The 23,958-nt window shown below is 39.4% G+C and overlaps 1 protein-coding gene and 1 long non-coding RNA gene across 2 annotated transcripts; one reads left to right on the top strand and one right to left on the bottom strand.

Moving 5' to 3' along the window:
* The first annotated feature begins 500 nt into the window (after window positions 1-500).
* Window positions 501-12,500, top strand: ckap2l (cytoskeleton associated protein 2-like). The gene is made up of 9 exons (XM_052597044.1): window positions 501-680; window positions 2,803-2,869; window positions 3,004-3,067; window positions 3,161-4,203; window positions 6,113-6,311; window positions 8,480-8,635; window positions 8,856-8,913; window positions 9,567-9,723; window positions 11,757-12,500. The coding sequence occupies exons 1-9, from the start codon at window positions 635-637 to the stop codon at window positions 12,052-12,054; spliced, it is 2,088 nt and encodes a 695-aa protein (XP_052453004.1). The 5' UTR covers window positions 501-634; the 3' UTR covers window positions 12,055-12,500.
* Window positions 2,732-4,158, bottom strand: LOC128013855 (uncharacterized). Its single transcript, XR_008183434.1, has 2 exons — window positions 4,009-4,158; window positions 2,732-3,497 (listed from the first exon to the last, which is right to left on the bottom strand). It is a non-coding gene; the product is annotated as an uncharacterized LOC128013855 (long non-coding RNA).
* Window positions 12,501-23,958: the final 11,458 nt, after the last annotated feature.

The raw sequence follows: 23,958 nt of genomic DNA, 5'->3' as shown, positions 1-23,958 counted from the left end.
TATTTATGTTCACAGGAAATATTTTAGTTGCATTTATTTATATCTGAAATATCATACAGTAATATTAATGTATTCAAAAATTAAAGAAACCTTATATTGTGAGGCCCAAAACAATACAATGCTACAGTACATCCCTGCTTTTATTCCAATTTTATTAAAATAATAATAATAATTTTTAAATATAGTCATAATATCTATTTCATTCTATTCTAATCTTCATAAAACATATATTTAAATATTTTGTAAAATGGTTAATGTCATACATTGTCACTGCATGTCTACATGTTCTTTTCTAACTTTATCCTTTTATTATTATTATTATTATGTCATAATATATTGACCTCAAATTCAAATACATAAAGCCACGTGACAGTTATAACAAACAAAAGTCATTTATAACGAATCATCAAATCATAGGAAGCATCAAAACTGACTAACCAATAGTTGGGCTTTAAAGTTTTGAACGAACCAATGGGAATTGAGCGTATCCCTGCGAAATTCAAGCGACGGTTGTGTGGAGAATATGGGTGGTGTGTTAACAACAGCATTATGTGCTAATAGACTCGTATCGGTGTTATAAGCAAATGCTATATTTATCTTGATAAAATATTTATGTGGATCATCTCATAAAGCGATGGAAACCGTCACGGACGAAGACGTATCTAAACTCTCTAAGATAGGTACGTTAACGTTAAAGCGCTCCCTTATAAGTGTACACCAGGCTAGTCCCATGTAACGTACGTTATCGTGTAACTTGCGCTGTTAACGTCAATATTTAACGTTACTGTTTCTATTGATAATATGTGTTTATTTTTATACAGTCGATTATATTATGCTGTGTCATGTTTTTATTTTTGTAAATCGTCTATCAATTTTGTTCAAAACACTGCAATACGACACCGATGTGTATATTATGCGTGACTGTGAAAGAAGTATGTTTTTGCTTCAAAAATTAATTATATTAAGTTAATGGTGGTGTCAACTCGTATTTCCCTCATGAAAACAGCTTTATAATGGTAACGTTACCTTACAATCTGTCGAAAATATTACAGGTGCTGAAATAATGTCCCGTCGTGCCTTATTGCTAATGTTAAACGCTTATAACGTTATTTAAAACATGTGCTAGTTAGATGGAGTATGCACGACAGTCAAATGTTAAGTAACTTTACTACGAAACCTTTTCGGGACGGTTTAAAAGAATTCAAATGGCTCATAGAGACTGTCTTCGTTCACTTCACTTCATTCAAATGGCAACGGTTCTGTTATTCGGGTCACTTGTTTCATTTTGCAACAATGACCATATGACTGTTCTGCATATTGCACTGCTATTAAAAACACACACACACACACACACCTTAATTTTATATATATATATGTATGTATATATACAGTGGGGATCAAAAGTTTGGGCACCCCTTGCAGAATCTGTGAAAATATGAGTAATTTTCAAAAAATAAGAGAGATCATACTAAATGCATGTTATTTTTTATTTAGTACTGTCCTGAGTAAGATATTGTACATAAAATATTTTAACATTTATTCCACAAGACAAAAACAATGCTGAAATTATTAAAATAACCCCACTCAAAAGTTTGGGAACCCTTGGTTCTTAGTACTGTGTTCTGTTACCTGATGATCCTCGGCTGTCTTTCTGTTTTGTGATGGTTGTGCATGAGTCCCTTGTTTGTTCTGAACAGTTAAACTGAGCAGCGTTCTTCAGAAAAATCTTTATGGTCCTGCAGATTCTTCAGTTTTCCAACATCTTTACATATTTGAACCCTTTCCAGCAGTGACTTTATGATTTTGAGATGCACCTTATCACACTGAGAACATTTGAGGGACTCAAACACAACTATTTAAAAAGATTCAAACATTCACTGATGCTCCAGAAGGAAACAAGATGCATTAAGAGCTGGGGGGTGAAAACTTTTGGAATTTGAAGATCAGGGTAAATTGTACTTCATTTGTGTACCGGGAAACATACAAGTATCTTCTGTTGCTTACGAAGGGCAGAACTAAATGGAAAAAAATTATATTTCAACAAAATAAGACAAATTTGGCCATCTTCATTGTGTTCAAAAGTTTTCACCCCCAGCTCTTCATGCATCTTGTTTCCTTCTGGAGCATCAGTGAATGTTTGAATCTTTTTAAATAGTTGTGTTTGAGTCCCTCAAATGTCCTCAGTCTGAAAAAATGCTTTTCAAAATCATAAAGTCACTGCTGGAAAGGGTTCAAATATGTAAGGATGTTGGAAAACTGAAGAATCTGCAGGACCATAAAGATTTTTCTGAAGAACGCTGCTCAGTTTAACTGTTCAGAACAAACAAGGGACTCATGCACAACCATCACAAAACAGAAAGACAGCCGAGGATCATCAGGTAACAGAACACAGTACTAAGAACCAAGGGTTCCCAAACTTTTGAGTGGGGTTGTTTTAATAATTTCAGCATTTTTTTTTGTCTTATGGAATAAATGTTAAAATATTTTATGTACAATATCTTACTCAGGACAGTACTAAATAAAAAATAACATGCATTTAGTATGATCTCTCTTATTATTTGAAAATTACTCATATTTTCACAGATTCTGCAAGGGGTGCCCAAACTTTCGATCCCCACTGTATATATGTGTGTGTGTGTGTGTGTGTGTGTGTGTGTGTGTGTGTGTGTGTGTGTGTGTGTGTGTGTGTGTGTGTGAAGAAAGTTACTGACCAAAATATACATACGTGAAGCACACATTTCTAACATTTATTATTACATGCATGCAATGTTTTTTCAATGCTTTTTTCTCTTTCATTTACAGAGCAACGCAAAGTGAAATTGGCAGAATATCTTGCTGCAAAAGGAAGACTGAAAATACCTAATCCAAAGTAGGTGGTCTTGAGGGGTTCTTTCTGTTTGTAAGATTTGTTGAAATTACTTTTACCATAAAATAAAACACTTTCAGTATTACTACCATTGTGTGTTTATGTTTTGAATCAACTGTTTTGTTTTTTCACTCAAGACCATATCTCAAGGAGAAGCCTGTTACAAAGAAATATGCTGAAAAGAATCAAACGTTTAAAATTGTAAGTTAAATAAATTTCTTTACATTTTGCATTATTCTAAGTGTTGAAAGTGCACAAGGTTGAAATTATGTCTCTCTCTTTTTTCTCTCTTAGACAGGTGATGGAAAGGAAAATTGTGGTATCAATGGGGAAAACATTCAAGTAAAGAGAGTGAAGACATTGGCAGAGGTTGATAAAAACACATCCTCGAAAAAAGGACTTCACATAAATTCACTAGCCAAAGCCCAAACACAGACTTCCAGTAAATTGCAGAATCCTTGCCGGGAAGGCATTCGTGTTTTGAAGACACAGAGCAATAGAACAGTCTGTCTTCAAAATCCAAGGAAACCCCACAAAGATGAGAAAAACTCCAGGTCATTCAATGCCGCTAAGAGGAATAATTCACAAAGCATTCAGAATGCCCAACCCAAAGCTCAGCCAGCTTCCCATGCTGCAAATAAAGCACAAATGTCAAGAAATGTCAATTCACAGTCTGGACGTGGCATCGCAGCCCAAAGCCGCACAGATCAGTTTCATGCCAAGACAGATATTCAGTCAATGAAGCCTTTGGCTAAGAAATTAACAGAAACATACATCAAAACAAACTCAGTTGCTACTTTGAAGAATCGAAGAACAATGAATACAATCGAGACAAAAATGCAGGCAAACAGTGTTTCTAAAACCCAACTGCAGTTCTCACGCAACTGCAGTTCTCAGAGCAATAAGCCAGTAAACCAGAAATCAAATTCAGTGATAAACAGGTCAGATGTGAAACAGAGGAAAGATATTCCGTCCATTGTTTCGAAAGTAGATGCCATAAAAATTAAGTCAAATAGTTCTGTCACAAACAGAGTAACAAGAGCAAGTGCCTCCACATCTAAACCCGCAAATAGAGAAGGATCAGTGATCATCAAAAATAAACAGTCTGCTGCTGTTAAACATACTAATCTCACTGCTCCTACCAAAGCACTCGGTCGAAGCACCAAAAGTTGTGTAGAATCCCGAGAGCTTCATCAGCCCACTCGGACGTCCAGCCAGGCCAAGCCTGCGGTACAGTTGCAGACTCCTAAATCCAGATTCTGTCCCAATACTCATGGTGTCCGAACAGCTCCAGTAGATGGAATGAAGAAGCCCACTGCAGCACAAGAGGAGAGACTGTGAGTAGACTACTGTATAAAGCAGGGTTTCTCAGACTCCCACCCTGATTAATCTCACATGTATGCAACTTTCTTGTATTCCTGAAATCCTTGATTGGCTTTTTCGGGGGTGTTTTGGGTTAGAGCTAAACTGTAATTGACAGTGAACCTCGAGAGCCTTGAGAAACCTTAAACTAAAGATTTGATGCTTTTGGAAACTACATGTTTTGTAGTGCTTTAAAGCTGTGGTTCACAGCTGGTAAAATCTGGTATCAAGATACAGATCTTACACCAAACAACAGTTGAACAAAATAATTTTTTGGTGGCAGTTAAGATTGAATTAAAAACCTTTTCGGGACGGTTTAAAAGAATTCAAATGGCTCATAGAGACTGTCTTCGTTCACTTCACTTCATTCAAATGGCAACGGTTCTGTTATTCGGGTCACTTGTTTCATTTTGCAACAATGACCATATGACTGTTCTGCATATTGCACTGCTATTAAAAACACACACACACACACACACCTTAATTTTATATATATATATGTATGTATATATACAGTGGGGATCAAAAGTTTGGGCACCCCTTGCAGAATCTGTGAAAATATGAGTAATTTTCAAAAAATAAGAGAGATCATACTAAATGCATGTTATTTTTTATTTAGTACTGTCCTGAGTAAGATATTGTACATAAAATATTTTAACATTTATTCCACAAGACAAAAACAATGCTGAAATTATTAAAATAACCCCACTCAAAAGTTTGGGAACCCTTGGTTCTTAGTACTGTGTTCTGTTACCTGATGATCCTCGGCTGTCTTTCTGTTTTGTGATGGTTGTGCATGAGTCCCTTGTTTGTTCTGAACAGTTAAACTGAGCAGCGTTCTTCAGAAAAATCTTTATGGTCCTGCAGATTCTTCAGTTTTCCAACATCTTTACATATTTGAACCCTTTCCAGCAGTGACTTTATGATTTTGAGATGCACCTTATCACACTGAGAACATTTGAGGGACTCAAACACAACTATTTAAAAAGATTCAAACATTCACTGATGCTCCAGAAGGAAACAAGATGCATTAAGAGCTGGGGGGTGAAAACTTTTGGAATTTGAAGATCAGGGTAAATTGTACTTCATTTGTGTACCGGGAAACATACAAGTATCTTCTGTTGCTTACGAAGGGCAGAACTAAATGGAAAAAAATTATATTTCAACAAAATAAGACAAATTTGGCCATCTTCATTGTGTTCAAAAGTTTTCACCCCCAGCTCTTCATGCATCTTGTTTCCTTCTGGAGCATCAGTGAATGTTTGAATCTTTTTAAATAGTTGTGTTTGAGTCCCTCAAATGTCCTCAGTCTGAAAAAATGCTTTTCAAAATCATAAAGTCACTGCTGGAAAGGGTTCAAATATGTAAGGATGTTGGAAAACTGAAGAATCTGCAGGACCATAAAGATTTTTCTGAAGAACGCTGCTCAGTTTAACTGTTCAGAACAAACAAGGGACTCATGCACAACCATCACAAAACAGAAAGACAGCCGAGGATCATCAGGTAACAGAACATATTGAATTAGGATTTTGTTCATATTGATTATGTTTTAATTTAAACAGTTGATTTGTAAAATTGTTTATAATTAATAACTTAAAATGTAAAAAAATATTTGCTGAAAATTTACTTAACCTCATGCTAATGTAGATGAGTTTGTTTAATAGAACAGATTTGGAGAATGTTAGCATTACAACTCATGCTCACCATCTGCAAACTGAATGGGTGCCGTCAGAATGACAGTGCAAACAGTTGATAAAACATCATAATAACCCACAAGTAAATACAATGATTAAATGAACAGAATAAAATTTTTTGAGTGAATTATCCCTTTAGGTAAATAAGTATAGGATGGGCCAAACAGTAACAGAAATGATGTGTGTGCAGGCGTAAGCTCCAAGAGTGGCGGGAGTCGAGGGGCATCACATATAAACGTCCTCCCATGCCTGTCCATCTGGTGAGGAGGAAGACGGTCTCTGCTATTCCGCAGCCATACTGGACTTCTATGGAGAATGAAGATGAGGTTCATGACATTGTCTTTGCTGTGGACCGATCACTAGATGACTGCATTAAATTATTACAGCAGGTATTATTATTATTTGATGTGTTTTCATTTTATTTCTATTTTTTTAAATGTGTAATTAAATGAATGTGCGTAAAAAGGGTTAATGCGATAACATAGGTTCTTCCATGGAAATCTGAGTTTCTGTTCGTGCCAGTTAGCAGACTGAAATCAGACTGAGAAATAATCAAGCTCCACATAGCTGATGAAAATCAAATATATTCACAGCTTGTCTCAATGTTTCCCAATTTTGCTTGTGGTCATAAAAATTCTTAGTCATTTCCTTGGTCAAGACATGAAACTGTTTTGTTGAGTTTGTCATGTATTGTGTGTGGTCATAGGTGTGTGTGGTCTCCAATAGACCATAAAGTTTACCATTCTTTTCTACCAGTCTCATGACTCTTTGAGTTTATGATTTATGGGTATCCAAATGGTTGTTTGACTTCCATGGTATTGAAAAAATAAAAAAAAAGTTCAATAGCTGAAAGAAGTTTATACACATTTGGAACAAGTTTAAGGGGAATAAATGATGACCATTTTCATTTTTGGGTGAGCAAACCCTTTTAAATATGAGCTATAAATCACTGTGGCGAGTGGGGCGGGGCCGAGAGGCGTGGGACTCAAGACCGGCGGTGGGGCGCAGGTGTAGCTCATCTCCAATCACTACACCTGGCCTCACTCCTCGTTCCCACGCCTCTCGGCCCCGCCCCACTCGCCACATACCCCCATCGCCCCTCGCAGGCCGGGGGGTACCCTCGAGACTGCGCTCTACTCCCCCCCCCCCCCCCTCCCTCCGGGGGGGACCGCTCACGGGGACCTGCAGGAACCTGGGGGTAGGACAGACGAGGCGAGAGAAAAGGAGATGGAAGGAGGAGCGACAAGGACGAGAGAGGGGAGAGAGGAAAAAAAAAAAAAATTCCGGTTCCCAGACGCACTGCTGCTCGGCCCTCCACCGGCTGGGTGATCACCTCCGCGGTGCCCGGCGGTGGCACTGGACGGCCCTCGGCGGACGGCACGACACTCCTCCGCCGCCCGGTGGACGGCGACGGCTCCTCCGATTTTGGGAAGCGGCAGGAGTCCCCCGTTCCCTGCCCCTCCGGATTCAGTCACGGAGGCGGCAGGCTCCGGCCCCCTGGCGAACGGCGCCGACTCCTCCGCTCCCTCACGGACGGCAGCCGCCCCTCCATATCGTGGGCGGTCGGTAGCGAGCTCGCCCGTCCCCGGCAACTCGCTCCAGCCCACCGCCTCGAGCGTCCCTGGCGGCACATACCTCGCCTGCTCGAGGGCACCGCGGATTCACCACAGCGGCGAGGGATCTTCAGCAGCGCGTCCCTCCTTCTCCCGGGCTTCGGCACCACTGTAACATACAATCTTTGTAATCATCGGGAAGAAGGAGGCGGGAACCGGCGCACAATCAAAACCACTTTAATATTCAAAATAAACAAAACAGCGCGTCAGCCCCTCACGGCGACTGACGCGCACAAATAAAAGCCAAAACATAAAATAATGTCCCAGGCCTGGTCCTCTCTCGTCCTTCACGGTCGTCACTCCAGTTTTATATCCTTCCATCTCCTACGTGGGACTCAAGACCGGCGGTGGGGCGCAGGTGTAGCTCATCTCCAATCACTACACCTGGCCTCACTCCTCGTTCCCACGCCTCTCGGCCCCGCCCCACTCGCCACAATCACGTTGCAGTTTACCCCTGTATTTATAATACAATGTTCTCGGCAACCGGGTATATTGCAGAACATTTTTAATGAATACAAATATCAGTCAGTTTCAGCGTTCCAGACCTCAACCAAGTAGTCGCATTTTGCGACCATTTTCCTGCTGGTGCGAAGGAAATTTCTTTTTAGATGTCGCACTGGTGCAACTGCTACCTTTTTATATAACTATATTTAAAATTAATGCACAAGCGATTTCTTTAATGGTGCATCCAGTCAGTCTCTGTTTTTATGAGAAACGTCAGATGGCAAACCAAACTGAAAACATAACGAAATTGTGCTACACGTCTGAACTGCACTGCGCTTGGAGTGTAGAGCCTTGTTTATACTCGCCACGTCAGCATGAGCGTGAAGGTGTGCGCAATGATGCAAATATTGAGGAGGCCATAGAAGGTTTTCAAGCCAGAGTAAAGTAAAAGACCAGTTTCTGAGAACTGATTCAATGATGTTTGTGCTTTTATGTGACAGGGTTTCCCAGTTGAACAGGTCAGAGATGTGCTGTCTCGAGTGCCAATGGCACAGAAGTTTGCTAAATACTGGATTTGTCAGGCCAGACTAATGGAAAGAGAAGGAAACCTGGAGGTGCTGCCAATGTTTCAGGAGGCCATCCGTGTAGTGAGAGAGGTCAGTATCTCTCACACATAAATATCTTTTTAAATAGTTTTTACTATTATTATTGATGTTGTTGTTTTTACTATTATTATTAAATAGTTTTTCACAGAATGTAAGCAATTTCCAATTCCACAAGATTATACAATTACAGGAAATTACAGACTCTGGTGCATGTGTAAAAAGAAATCCAAATGTCACAAAGCTTATGAGCAACCAATATGTTTCTTAACAGCCGGTGGATGAACTACGATCTGTGGTTTTTGAGATCCTTAAAAAGAGACAAATTCAAGGTAAAGTGGGGGGATGGGTAATCCAGGCTTTTTTTCTTCTTCTTTTTTTTTCATTGCCGGTAAAAAGTTGGATGGACTCATTCAAATTTCTTATGTTTTTGAAAGACGACTCTTATCAATGCTGCGTTTATTTGATCGAAATAGTGTGTACTAAAATATTACTACAATTGAAATAAAAAAATGTATATGTGTCCAAGTACTTTATACAAAAAGGGAGGTAAATACAGATGGTTTTCTGAGTCTGAAAGAACTTGGCAGTCCAGCAAAAAGCCCAAACCTAAATCCCACTGAATATTTTCAGCAACAATTGCAACATCAGTGTAAGACTATGCTGGATATTTCAGATTAATGATAAATAAATAATATTTAGAATTCTTTATTTTCTTTTTTTACAGTAAAACTTTTGATGCAACTTCTCATTCTTTGCTTTTATGCTCATGGCTGCTTTTTTTGTATAGAAAATTACCCTCCCCAAGCTGAATGCCATGAAGATTTGTTTTTATTGAACAGAGAACTAAAATCTCTCATAGATATTCTTTCTTCACGAGTTCAAGCAATAAGTCTGTTGTAGGTAGCTTTGGATAAAAGCTAAATGCATAAATGTAAAAGAATAATAAAAACAAATCTTGCAATGTTTTTTTTAAATCATTCAGGTTTGTCTCCAATGCCAAAAGAGTCAGACGCAGTAGAGACTAGAGTGCATGATGAACTGGAAGACATCATGTGCACCCCAAAACCTGTTGGTGCCGTCATATGTGGAAGGAGGGGAGACTCGTCTGTTGTCAAATATAAAATTACAGCAACACCAGGGTATGACACTTGCACACACTTACACAATCCAACTTGAAACACAATCTGCTCTGAGGCACAAATGTTCTTTGGAATAAGTATTATAGGACTTTTACAGATGGAAAATCCATATGTGTGATTGTGCTTATATCAGGGCTGTCACTAGATTAAGATTTTTAATCTAATTGATCACACCCTTTTTCTATGATTAATCACACACTTAATGAAATTAAGCGTGGACTATTTATCTTGTTTCAAATGTTAATTTTGTCATCATTTGCTATATCCAGAAATGAAAGATTTTTTCATGATAAATTTCGATGCCTCGCTTGTAATGTGGCTGAAGCAAACACTCAATGTATTATAGGTGTACTAATAATTAGATGATAACTGCCATCATCTTCAGTCGAGTTACAGTATATTCCTCAAAAAGTTAGCCTGTTGAATATGAATTAAATACAACTTAACAAAATACAAGTCACCTCAATGGCAAAATGTATCCAAATGACCTACATTTGAAATTAACATTTTTCAGCTGCCAGGATAATTTTCAGTTATTTTTGCTGTAATAAATGGTGTATCATCCTATAACCAGTCCCTCCAGAAAAATGCAGATTATTTTTGTGATTGTTGCAGGCAAAAATCCTTGAATTTGCGGCAGGTTTTCTTAAAAAATACAATGGAATATGCGGGATATTTTTGCAATCTTATGCGATGAAATTGCGGGAACTTGCAAAAACTGCGTTTGATGAAAAAGAGAAAAAAAGGTGACCCCCAATACCCTGTTCTCACTAGGCTACTACCTTACTGTATTGAGTCATTTCTTATGACTTCCTATGATAAGCAAGCATACTAAATCACTTAATATTTAAGTTCTCATTCTGTTTTATTTCAGACCTTAATTAACACATGGCTCAAACTTACAAAACATTGAGTCAAACAAGTTCTCTAGCTTTACAAAAGGAATATTCAACAACTTCTGTAAAAATGAAAAAAATAAAATATACACACTGTAATAATAAAATCTCCATATTCATCCGGAAGAAGGAAGCGGGAAACGGCGGACAATCCAATAACATTTTAATAATTCAAAATAAACACAAAACAGCGCACCAGCCCCTCACGGACGACTGGTGCGCATAAATAAAAAGCAAAACATAAAATATGTCCCAGCCCTGGTCCTCTCTCATCCTTCACGGTCGTCGCTCCAGTTTTATATCCTTCCATCTCCTACGTGGGACTCAAGACAGGTGGTGGGTCGCAGGTGTAGCTCATCTCCAATCACTACACCTGGCCTCACTCCCACGTCTCTCGGCCCCGCCCCACTCGTCACACACACAAATATACAAATGGTGTTTTACAGGAATTGCAAAGTGCAATCTCTTACTGCTACGTAAATTATTTTACATACTACTAATATACTTACAACTGTAAGGTTTTGGTAATATTCTGTAACAAAAAAGTACAATCTTACAACTGTAGAGGTGCATCAACTTCTGAATGAAACTACTACAGTCCACTGTGAAAATGAAAAATAACTGCGTAGCTAACACTGGCCTATCATTCGCCATCCTCATCCCTCTGTCAAAATAATTTGCCCCCACTGTCATGTAACACACCGGGTAACTGCTTCGCGTGGTCTTTCGCGCTTATTTTTGTTGGCAGATAAGAATGATTTGCATCCTTCACCCTGGTTTCACCGCGGGCTTCACAGATGATGTTCACGTCGCGCAATTGTCACTTCATAAGGTTCCCATTGGAAAATAATGGTGATTTATTCGTGTGAAGTAAACGCAACATTTTTCAACTTTCTGCTAAGATATATGTGACTTTTTTGCAACGAAAATTATTATTATTATGAAATCATGCTGCCTCCGCATATTTTGCTTCCTGAAATCGGCAATTTATGCGGCGAAAGTGCGTCGTGTTTGAAAAAATGCGACCCCCGCATAAATATGCGGCCCTTGGCTGATTGTGCATTAAATCACGCGGTCGCATAATCGCGTTTTCTGGAGGGACTGTATAACAATTTTTTCCTTCTTCTATGTTTTAAGGGGTAAAAGGAGTCAGCAGGGAGCAGAACCAGGACAAGTAGACGGTCATGAAATCCGTTTCTTTACTCCAGTGCGGCGTTCGGTGCGGATCGAGAAAACCGCTCTGCGCTATCTGACTGCTTTGCAGGAACATGACCCCTGTGTGACCTCTCTTTGTGACCTCGCAGGTGAGAGTAAGGAAGAGGTCAAAGAGGAATCGCGACCCCAAAGCTCTCCTGTGTATGTGTACCGAGAGAATGAAGCACTGAGAGACCATGTTCACATTAAACTCGTCTATCCAGAGGAGGATGAAACTTGATTATGTTTATTATCATTCAGTGACCTTAATTTCCCACATAGAAACAATGAATCTTTTTTATCAATTTAATTCTCTTCACTATTTCTCAGTAAAATGTATTTTGTACAATTTTAGTCAATCTTATATACCAATAAAAACATCTCTTGCTAGAGGTTTTGCTTTGGCTCTCACAGTTAGATGCTACCTAATTGGTTCATAGCTTCATTGCTATGAAGAATCTAAACATTAAGTACTGCTACATGTACAAATAAGATGATAGCATTGTCTTAATGTGGTGTAAAATTCTGAAGCTGTCCATACTGAAAAATATACAATAGAAATGTCAGTAAGTCAAACTTCAGTTGTAATTTATGGGTCCGTCTCGATCTGTTGTGCTTTTCTGAGCAATAGCATTCATGTAAGAAACTGTATTTTGCATGCTAATTAAACTATATTTGAGTAACTGATGCTATTATTTTGTTCCATTGAAATCTCTAGATGTCAGGAAACATCTCAAAGGTCATTTCCCACTGATGTAATATGACTTTATCTACATCTTCATTGTTTTTTAAATCTTGAAATGAAGATGCATGTTACTGATTAGCAAATAATGTGAAGTTTTTAGGTTAGTGAAAATTTCAAGTTCATGTACTACTGTATATTAGCTTTTTTGGTGCACTGAAGGATGTTGGCAAAGCTTGCACTTCAGGAAGGGGAGGGATACAATTTTCCCAGCCTAATAGTGGATTTGAATAGGAGTAGAATGTCTCAGTTGTTTCTGGTAGACTATTGTGTGTGGTCTCAAAACATATGGTCCAGTAAACTGATGATTCAAAGGGATACTTTAACCAGACAAGAAAATAATTTACGCACTCCCATGACTTTCTTTTTTAGAACGGAGAAGAAGATTTAGGTTTTTTGCCTTCTACTGTAAAGACAAAAACAGTGAAACACTATTCAAAACATCATTGTTTTTATTTTTTCATTAACTGTGGAATATTACAATAAAATAACTGTAATCAGTTTTATAATGTTTTACTGTTTTACAAAAAAAAAAAAGGTAAAAACTTAATTAGAAACTAATAAACACTTTAGTCAAAAGCTTCTTGGTACAACAGCTTTTCTGAAAAACCATTAGGGACTGCAGGTGGAAAGAAATGATTATTATAAAGTATTTTTTGGTTCTTATCAGAGAAGGATTTTGTGCACTTGTACACTTTCCTTATTAAATAAACTACAAATAAGATGTAAATATATGATAAACTAAACCAGTTGCATAATCACATTAAATTACCAGTTTAACTTAACTTCAGGGTCTTATGGTGGGGCAAGTTAAAATGCTTGCTCACTTTGCCCCACAGCTACCATTTTTAAATAAACCAGCTAGTCTACCAATACCAATCTAAATGATTTGCATGGTTTTATAGGTTGCTAAATCTCCTTAGCTTTGATGTAGCAGCCATTATATCTGATCTGTTTTTAAGTGATTGCTTTCCACTCCTCTCATGTGAAATGGGTCAACTTACCCACAAGCTCATCTTACCCCAATCTCCCCTAAAGTTGTCGTTAAAATGAATGTAGTGTCACAGACATGCTCTGGCAGATTAGACTAGGTAACATAAAGCTGAGGTGATTTCCTGGAGCAGTTCTCAATGTGCTGAGAAGCTGATTATGACCGGTCCAGATACATGCTGTACAAGATGTGGCAAGTCTGAAAACGAAAAAGTGCTTATTAGATTTCAGTCAGTACAAAGGGTTCCTACGGGGGTTTGGAAAAGTATGGAATTTAAGTATTGCAGGTCTGGGAAAGTATGAAAAATATTTGTGCTTCCTGACTTTTGCCCCAATCAGCCCATTTCACAGTGTGGTTTTTAGCCTCCACAAAGTGCACGTTAAAGACACATAAGGCCTACGGCATACTGCTCTAACGAAAGCCAAATTTTGATCACCTTTTTTATTTTTTTGTGTTTTTCATAGACCATTGAGGTTGGCAAATTTGATGCCATCAGTCTATTTCGTGTCATGCTTTCTCCGCCGCCTCAGAGGATGTGTTCAATTGGACATTAGGCCTTTATATTAGAAATACTACCATAAGAAAAGCCTAATTTTGAGCAAGTAGATCTGTTAATTCATATGCATCCATTCTCTTATTTTATTAGTAAGATAGCAATGATGTACAAAGTAAATAGATTATATAAAACTAGAAATGGTAATAAGCATGCAGTAAATTCCTATGTACGTGAAGAGTTTATCGAAGGACACAAAAAAAAGTTTGTTGTGTGCATGTAAAGGCTGTTTGTTGTTTTATTTTATTTTTTATTTTAGGGGATCTGTATGTTATCACTTAGAGAAAAACCTTGAAAAAATCAAAATATTTACAGATCACTTTACTAGTGGGGTGAAAGGTGACAATTATAGGGGTCCATGCATTCATGTTTAAAGGTTCAAACACGAGGCGGAAAAACTCAATGAGAGTTCAGCGCACACAGAGACAAACACTGACAGCTGAGAAAGAAATGGAATGTGTATAAATATATTGTATTGTCTCTTAAAACGACAGTGCCTAATTTACTAGCTGCTGTCAATGTCCTTAATGCTAATCCAAGAAATAAAATGGGAGGAAATAACGCACTGCTCTTTTTTTATCTATATTTATTTGACACCCAGCAAAGACTATGCAATGCTATTTACATTTTATTATTCAGTTTCTGCACCTGGACACCTACAGACTTGAAAAAAATTGGCTTAAGTTGTTTATTCGTGCTATTTACACAATTTCAAACAGGGCCCATGGGTATAACCTGCACCGGTGCCCCTCAAACTCCAGCTACGGCCCTGCTGAAAATAATGCTCTATAAACCATTTGTTAAATATAGTATGAAAATCTATTAAGTCGTTTGGAAATTTAGTTTGGAAAAGTATTTAATTTTGAAATGGAAAATGTGTAAGAATCATGTGTACAATATGACAGAAATTTGTCCCTTGACAAATGACAATTTTTGCAGTTCCCAGCAGCTGGGTATCTAGTGCAACAATACATGTTTTGCCAAATACTATTTGGTCCAGATCATAACTCCCAAGAGTATTTCCCTTTTAAACAGGTTACATAACATCAAAATATTGCTTATCTTTAATGGGACTTTAAAAGCTCTTGTTTTTGTGACATATCAGGACTCAACTCTGTATAATAACATGGGTATGACAGAGGTATTATCGTATTTTCCGCACTATAAGGCGCAACTTCAATGAATGGCCTATTTTAGAACTGTTTTCATATATAGGGCGCACCGGATTATAAGACGCATATAATAGATGGAGCTGTGCTAAAGGGAATGTAAACAAAACAGTCAGATAAAGACGCCTTGAGCACATTGATCCATATATTTAAGGAGCTCTGGATTATAAGGCGCACTGTCGTTTTTTGAGAAAATTAAAGGCTTTTAATTGCGCCTTATAGTGCAGAAAATACGGTTAAAGGAGAGGGTGACTTATCAGGACATAACCCATGTCCCCATTTTTCAAAACGCTTATAAATCATACAGAATGAGTTTTTTTGAGAAAGTAAAAATGCACAAAGTTTCCTGTGAGGGTTAGGGTTGGTGTAGGGCCATAGAATATACAGTTTCTACAGTATAAAAACCATTATGCTTATGGGATGTCCCCACTTTTCACAAAAACAAACTTGTGTGTGTATACATATATATAAAAATATTCTGTAATTCAATACAAAATTAAACTTAAGCAACAGCATTGGTGGAATAATAATAATAATTTAAAAAACAATAAAGCTCACATTAATAAAGCACACATGGTTAAACTGATCTAGTGATCTAGTTGTGCAGCAACTGCAACTTCCAAAGAGTACCTTTCTGTATCAGACAACTGCTTCAATGAACCTGACAAACGTGGATGACAATAGTTGACAGTTGGCAACTAATAAACCACAAAGTTTTATTTCACAATGTTTAATGCATGTGCTCCACTCCATGCGTGTTAACATTCTTTCAGTGGGCAAAATTGTGCATGCTAAATCTTGTCGGGAGCATAATCACATTAAAGTACCAGTTTATACTTAAGAGATTTAACTTAACTTCAGGGTCTTATAGTGGGGTAAGTTAAAATGCTGGCTCACTTTGCCCCACAGCTGCCATTTTTAAATAAACCAGCTAGTCTACCAATACCAATCTAAATGATTTGCATGGTTTTATAGGTTGCTTAATCTCCTTAGCTTTGATATAGCAGCCATTATATCTGATCTGTTTTTAAGTGGTTGCTTTCCACTCCTCTCATGTGAAATGGGTCAATTTACCCACAAGCTCATCTTACCCCAATCTTCCCTAAAGAAGTCGTTAAAATGAATGTAGTGTCGCAGACATGCTCTGGCAGATTAGACTAGGTAACATAAAGCTGAGGTGGAACTGGATTTCCTGGAGCAGTTCTCAATGTGCTGAGAAGCTGATTATGACAGGTCCAGATACATGCTGTACAAGATGTGGCAAGTCTGAAAATGAGAAAGTGCTTATTAGATTTCAGTCAGTACAAAGGGTTCCTACGGGGGTTTGGAAAAGTATGGAATTTAAGTATTGCAGGTCTGGGAAAGTATGAAAAATATTTGTGCTTCCAGACTTTTGCCCCAATCAGCCCATTTCACAGTGTGGTTTTTAGCCTCCACAAAGTACACGTTAAAGACACATAAGGCCTACGGCATACTGCACTAACGAAAGCCAAATTTTGATCACCTTTTTTATTTTTTTGTGTTTTTCATAGACACTTGAGCTTGGCAAATTTGATGCCATCAGTCTATTTCGTGTCATGCTTTCTCCGCCGCCTCAGAGGATGTGTTCAATTGGACATTAGGCCTTTATATTAGAAATACTACCATAAGAAAAGCCTAATTTTGAGCAAGTAGATCTGTTAATTCATATGCATCCATTCTCTTATTTTATTAGTCAGATGGCAATGATGTACAAAGTAAATAGATTATATAAAACTAGAAATGGTAATAAGCATGCTGTAAATTCCTATGTACGTGAAGAGTTTATCGAAGGACACAAAAAAAAGTTTGTTGTGTGCATGTAAAGGCTGTTTGTTGTTTTATTTTATTTTTTATTTTAGGGGATCTGTATGTTATCACGTAGAGAAAAACCTTGAAAAAATCAAAATATTTACAGATCACTTTACTAGTGGGGTGAAAGGTGACAATTATAGGGGTCCATGCATTCATGTTTAAAGGTTCAAACACGAGGCGGAAAAACTCAATGAGAGTTCAGCGCACACAGAGACAAACACTGACAGCTGAGAAAGAAATGGAATGTGTATAAATATATTGTATTGTCTCTTAAAACGACAGTGCCTAATTTACTAGCTGCTGTCAATGTCCTTAATGCTAATCCAAGAAATTAAATGGGAGGAAATAACGCACTGCTCTTTTTTTATCTATATTTATTTGACACCCAGCAAAGACTATGCAATGCTATTTACATTTTATTATTCAGTTTCTGCACCTGGACACCTACAGACTTGAAAAAAATTGGTTTAAGTTGTTTATTCGTGCTATTTACACAATTTCAAACAGGGCCCATGGGTATAACCTGCACCGGTGTCCCTCAAACTCCAGCTACGGCCCTGCTGAAAATAATGCTCTATAAACCATTTGTTAAATATAGTATGAAAATCTATTAAGTCGTTTGGAAATTTAGTTTGGAAAAGTATTTAATTTTGAAATGGAAAATGTGTAAGAATCATGTGTACAATATGACAGAAATTTGTCCCTTGACAAATGACAATTTTTGCAGTTCCCAGCAGCTGGGTATCTAGTGCAGCAATACATGTTTTGCCAAATACTATTTGGTCCAGATCATAACTCCCAAGAGTATTTCCCTTTTAAACAGGTTACATAACATCAAAATATTGCTTATCTTTAATGGGACTTTAAAAGCTCTTGTTTTTGTGACATATCAGGACTCAACTCTGTATAATAACATGGGTATGACAGAGGTATTACCGTATTTTCCGCACTATAAGGCGCAACTTCAATGAATGGCCTATTTTAGAACTGTTTTCATATATAGGGCGCACCGGATTATAAGACGCATATAATAGATGGAGCTGTGCTAAAGGGAATGTAAACAAAACAGTCAGATAAAGACGCCTTGAGCACATTGATCCATATATTTAAGGAGCTCTGGATTATAAGGCGCACTGTCGTTTTTTGAGAAAATTAAAGGCTTTTAATTGCGCCTTATAGTGCGGAAAATACGGTTAAAGGAGAGGGTGACTTATGAGGACATAACCCATGTCCCCATTTTTCAAAACGCTTATAAATCATACAGAATGAGTTTTTTTGAGAAAGTAAAAATGCACAAAGTTTCCTGTGAGGGTTAGGGTTGGTGTAGGGCCATAGAATATACAGTTTATACAGTATAAAAACCATTATGCTTATGGGAAGTCCCCACTTTTCACAAAAACAAACTTGTGTGTGTGTGTGTGTATACATATATATAAAAATATTCTGTAATTCAATACAAAATTAAACTTAAGCAACAGCATTGGTGGAATAATAATAATAATTTAAAAAACAATAAAGCTCACATTAATAAAGCACACATGGTTAAACTGATCTAGTGATCTAGTTGTGCAGCAATTGCAACTTCCAAAGAGTACCTTTCTGTATCAGACAACTGCTTCAATGAACCTGACAAACGTGGATGACAATAGTTGACAGTTGGCAACTAATAAACCACAAAGTTTTATTTCACAATGTTTAATGCATGTGCTCCACTCCATGCGTGTTAACATTCTTTCAGTGGGCAAAATTTTGCATGCTCAATCTTGTCCAGTAGAGAAATGTATCACCTGTCAAATATTCATTCCATATTTCAGTGCTTTCATTTTTCAGTAATGTCCAGGTTAAAATTTCCACTGGCATTGTCAACATCGTTAAAGGTCCTATGACATGAAAATTTCACTTTCTGAGGTTTTTTTAACATTAATATGAGTTCCCCTAGCCTGTATATGGTCCCCAAGTTTCTAGAAATTTGAATCGGTGTAAATTGAGATTTTTCTATCTTTCTCTGCCTTTGAGAAAAAATGAAAGCTCAAACGGGCTGATCTTGAATCTCCTCGTTGTGACGTTGTAACGAGAATTGTTACCTCCCCTTTCTCTGCTTTGCCGCCCAAATATTTACATATAATTCAGTCGCAATGTCAGCACAGGCGTTTCAAACAGACTTTTATGATATGGATTCGACAGCACCGGCACAAACAGTGAGTAACAGTGTTCATTAATGCCTGATCTGTGATCAGTGATTTCTGATGGGCAGCTAATGGGTTGACGTTGTTTCTCTTAGTAGCATGAAACAAATCTGTTATTTAAATTGTGATTTAACTACAGAGAGCGATCAAAGAACGCTCGCTTTTTTCCCGGAGCTGTTACACATCGCGAGTATATCTGCACACTTGCCCAAACTGCCGTTACAATGAATGACGCTGTTATGCTGCACAACGGAGCTCTTACTGTATTCATGTGTTTGCTGTTAGCTGTGATGAAAGCATTTTGTGAGAGAAAACGTTTTGCAATAATGACGAGATCACTGCATCCACGCGATAAACAGTGTCACGGTAGGAAATCCATTGTTTCCTCCGTGTCATGTTTTGTGTTTGTATTTGTACTCCCGTAGTCTCCATGTGCTCGTTTGGGTTATTGTTGTCACCTGTGCGTTGATTGTCTCGCTCCAGCTGATCCTCATCTCCACTCAGCTACATATACTCACTCATCTCTCTGTCTGTTGTCAGATCCTCATTCATGTCTCCGCTTCCTAGTTGGATTACCGTCTCCGTGTTCGTGTGCTGGATTGTATTCGTGTTGTCGTCTCCGTGTCAGTGTTCCGGTCTGTTCCTGGTTTCATCCATTGACCGTCTTCACCTTCACCATCGACTTCACCATCCAGCTCTTCTCACGCCACCGTAGACCTTCCTTTCCATTTGCCTACATCCTGGACTCTGATATCAATAAACTTCTTCTGATTGCCTGCAATTGCTTCCTCCTCTTTTACGAACCGTCACCGTAGGATCTGACCATCATGGAAGCAGCAGGCGATCGCTCCCCATCTCATCTGGAGGAATTTCTGCAGAGAGCCGTTGGTCGTATGGATCGCCAAGACAAGGCGATAGATGAGATGGGTCGAGCTTTCCAAGCAATGGTGACGAAGGTGTCCGAGCTCGCTCTCCAGGCTCAACATCAACAACAACCGCCACCCGCTGCGCCTCCCACGCCACCCACACCGCCGATCGTCTCCGGGGGGATTTCCCAGTCCGAACCACGCCTCCCCATCCCTGAGAAATATGCGGGTGAGCCAGAGTTTTGTCGATCATTTCTGTCTCATTGTTCTCTGCACTTCGCCCTGCAGCCCCGCACGTTTTACACCGAGGAAATGAAGGTGGCATTCGTCTTGTCACTACTGACGGGGAGGGCTGCCCTCTGGGGGACGGCGGTGTGGGAGAACCAAGACAGCTGCTGTGCCTCGTTCCACGCCCTTTCGGAGGAGATGAGACGGGTCTTCGACCGCTCCGTCGCCGGGAGGGAGGCGGCTAGACTTCTCACGGACCTACATCAGGAAGACAGGTCCGTAGCCGATTATTCTATTGAGTTCCGCACCCTGGCGGCGGAGTGTAAGTGGAACGAAGAGGCGCAGTGGGATCACTTCCTGCATGGGTTGGCTGACCGCATCCAACAGGAGATCCGCGCCGTTGAGCTCCCTACTTCTCTCAATGGCCTGATTGACCTCACCATCAAAGTAGACAACCAACTCGACCAAGCCGCCAGACGGAGGGAGAGAGCAGTTCTCGCGACCAGACCGGAGGCTCAGCGTCAGCGCTCAGAGGTTGCGGTCAGCCCACCTGGAGATCTTGAACCCATGCAGGTGGGGCGAGCTCGGCTCTCCCGGGAGGAGAGGATCAGGCGGAGATCCCTGGGACTGTGTTTATACTGTGGCAGCCAAGAACATCACATCCAGCGCTGTCCGGTAAAAGACCAAGCCCGATAGTAAAACGGAGGCTACTATCGGGTGGGATCTCTGCCAGGAAGACCTCATCTACATCGACACTCCTTCCGGTGAGTCTACGGTGGTCCACCCACGCACTCGATCATCACGCTTTGTTGGATTCTGGGGCTGAGGGTAGTTTCATGGACTTTAAGTTTGCTAGTAAGCTCAACATTCCTCTCACCTCCCTCAAACACCCCATTGCACCTTTTGCACTCAACGGACACAGACTGCCAGTCATCACACAGACCACTTTACCTGTTTCTCTCATCACATCTGGCAACCATACGGAGGAGATTTCATTCTTCATCACGGACTCACCTCAATCTCCCATCGTTCTCGGTCACACCTGGCTCCAGAAACACAACCCCAGGATCGATTGGCGCCTCGGATCTGTGGTTAGCTGGAGCGAGGAGTGTCATTTGTCTTGTCTTTTGTCTGCTGGTGTTAATGTTTCTGAGTCTGTGTTTCAGGGGGAAGCAGTGGATTTGGCTAACGTGCCCGCAGAGTACCACGACCTGAAGGAGGTGTTCAGTAAGTCTCGTGCTGATTCTCTTCCTCCTCATCGTCCCTATGACTGTGCGATAGAGTTATTGCCAGGTACTTCTCCGCCTAAGGGCAAGTTATATTCTTTGTCTATTCCAGAGACGGCGGCCATGGAGAAATATATATCCAGTTCTCTAGCAACGGGGTTCATCCGCCCTTCTTCTTCTCCAGCGGGGGCGGGGTTCTTTTTTGTGGGAAGAAAGGGCGGATCCTTGTGACCTTGAAATGACTAACGAGGGCTGAACAACATAACGGTAAAGAATACCTATCCTTTGCCGCTTATGTCTTCAGCTTTTGAGAGGTTGCAGGGAGCGTCCGTTTTCACTAAATTGGACTTACGTAATGCTTATCATTTGGTCCGCATCAGGGAGGGGGATGAGTGGAAGACAGAGGCCATTTTGAGTACTGCGTGATGCCTTTCGGGCTAACGAACTCGCCGGCAGTCTTCCAAGCACTCGTTAATGACGTGTTGCGAGACATGGTCGATCTGTTCATATATGTTTACCTGGATGACATATTGATTTTTTCTTCGTCTCTCCAGGAACACATGCAACACGTACGACGAGTGCTTCTGCGGTTGCTAGAGAATGGATTGTTTGTCAAGGCGGAGAAATGCGTTTTTCATGCACAGTCTGTTTCTTTTCTAGGACACATCATTTCGACTGAGGGTGTTCGCATGGATCCTGAGAAAGTTAAGGCTGTGGTAAATTGGCCATCCCCAGAGTCTCGCAAGGCCCTGCAGAGATTTCTGGGGTACCGGCGTTTCATTCGCAATTTCAGCCAACTAGCCGCTCCTCTGACCGCCTTGACCTCCCCTAGTTTGACGTTCAGGTGGTCAGACGCAGCCGAGGTTGCGTTTGCCAAACTGAGAAGCTGCTTTGTTTCAGCTCCCATTCTCGTCACTCCTGATCGCTCACGTCAATTCATAGTGGAGGTCGACGCGTCAGAGGTGGGGGTAGGAGCAGTGTTGTCCCAACGCGCATCCTCAGACGGAAAGGTGCATCCTTGCGCGTATTATTCTCACCGTTTATCTCCTGCGGAAGTTAATTATGACATTGGCAATCGAGAGTTTTGGCAAATTAGAAAAGAATGTGATAATTAGATATAGGAGTGAACAATTGTTATGTGAATAGTGGAGACTCCTATGACATTTATGATTTTACATTCTTGACAGTCTTACAAATCATAATGGAAAGTATGGTCGAGACCTTTCTAGTTGTTATAGAGCAATGCAAAACATTTGCCTTATTCAAGTCACTTTTATTTTTATAATGCTTTATACAATAGAGATCTTTCAAAGCAGCTTCACAGTATTAAACAGGAAAGTAACAAATGCAAACTTCAAAATACAAATTCTGCTCTAAAATAGCTGTAACAAGACAATAGTGTCTTTATTCAGCTCCAGTAAGTTCAATGTTGGTTTAGTTCAGTAACTGTTTGGAGTTCATTCATTATGAATCCAGTTCAGTTTAGCTGTTAAGCAGATCATCCGAAAACAATACTGACATTGTTCAGCTAGAGTTACAGCAGGTTGAAACATGAAGGCAGAGCTACTGTTTGGACAGCAGTAGGCAACTGGCTTACTGATGGCCATAAATAAAATTGATTTTTGTTCTAACTGGTCCAACTGGCATGAAATGCTGCTAGCTGTCCGTAGAGATCTGTGCCCAGAACTCATCTAGTTGTTGGGTTTATTGCTGAGGATCCTGTCCTTCACTGACTGTGAATAGCTGTGTTGTAGCCGTTCCTGGGTGCAGGTCCAACATCTGATCTTATTTCTACTATTTATTCCCTTTTTACTTTGTTGTTTTTTGCCAGAGTTTCTCTAGAGGATTTGCAGATGCTTTCACACATTTCACAAGATCCACTTCAGCTGTCACAAGCGGGGCTGAATATAAAGGCTTGTGTACTTGCTTAAACTGAATACTGCATTACACGCCAAACTCAAGGCCATTGATTCAAATTGCCTGTCCAACCCAGCCAGAAATGAAATCCACCACATTTATATATATATAGCCTATTTGTTAACTTCCTAAAGCAGGGCAATAAGGAAAAGAGAGTCCTCTCCAGTTGAGAATCATTCACATCTTGCGAGGATATGGCGCTTAAATAATTAATTCAGCTCAACTTACTTATATCCACTAAAACAAAACAAGATAATACAAATAAAATGATCAAATGTGAATTCTTTCATTTTTACATTTTATTCATAGCTAGGGTGACCATTTTTTCCAAAAAGAGGACAGTGTGGGGGTTATCACTAAACAGGGTTTCATTTTTGTGTGTGTGTTTATTTACTTGTTTTTATAATAAATAAAAACAAAACAAGTAGATTGAA

Source organism: Carassius gibelio, chromosome A5 (assembly GCF_023724105.1).
Source record: "Carassius gibelio isolate Cgi1373 ecotype wild population from Czech Republic chromosome A5, carGib1.2-hapl.c, whole genome shotgun sequence".
Lineage (NCBI taxonomy): Eukaryota > Metazoa > Chordata > Actinopteri > Cypriniformes > Cyprinidae > Carassius > Carassius gibelio.
This window is presented reverse-complemented; position numbering and strand designations above follow the sequence as displayed.

Excerpts from the sequence above, each read along its gene's own strand:
- ckap2l (XM_052597044.1), top strand. The coding sequence starts at position 635 with ATGGAAACCGTCACGGACGAAGACGTATCTAAACTCTCTAAGATAG. Across the intron at positions 6,312-8,479 it reads GCATTAAATTATTACAGCAG|GGTTTCCCAGTTGAACAGGT; the intron begins GTATTATTATTA and ends TTTATGTGACAG. Across the intron at positions 8,914-9,566 it reads TAAAAAGAGACAAATTCAAG|GTTTGTCTCCAATGCCAAAA; the intron begins GTAAAGTGGGGG and ends TAAATCATTCAG.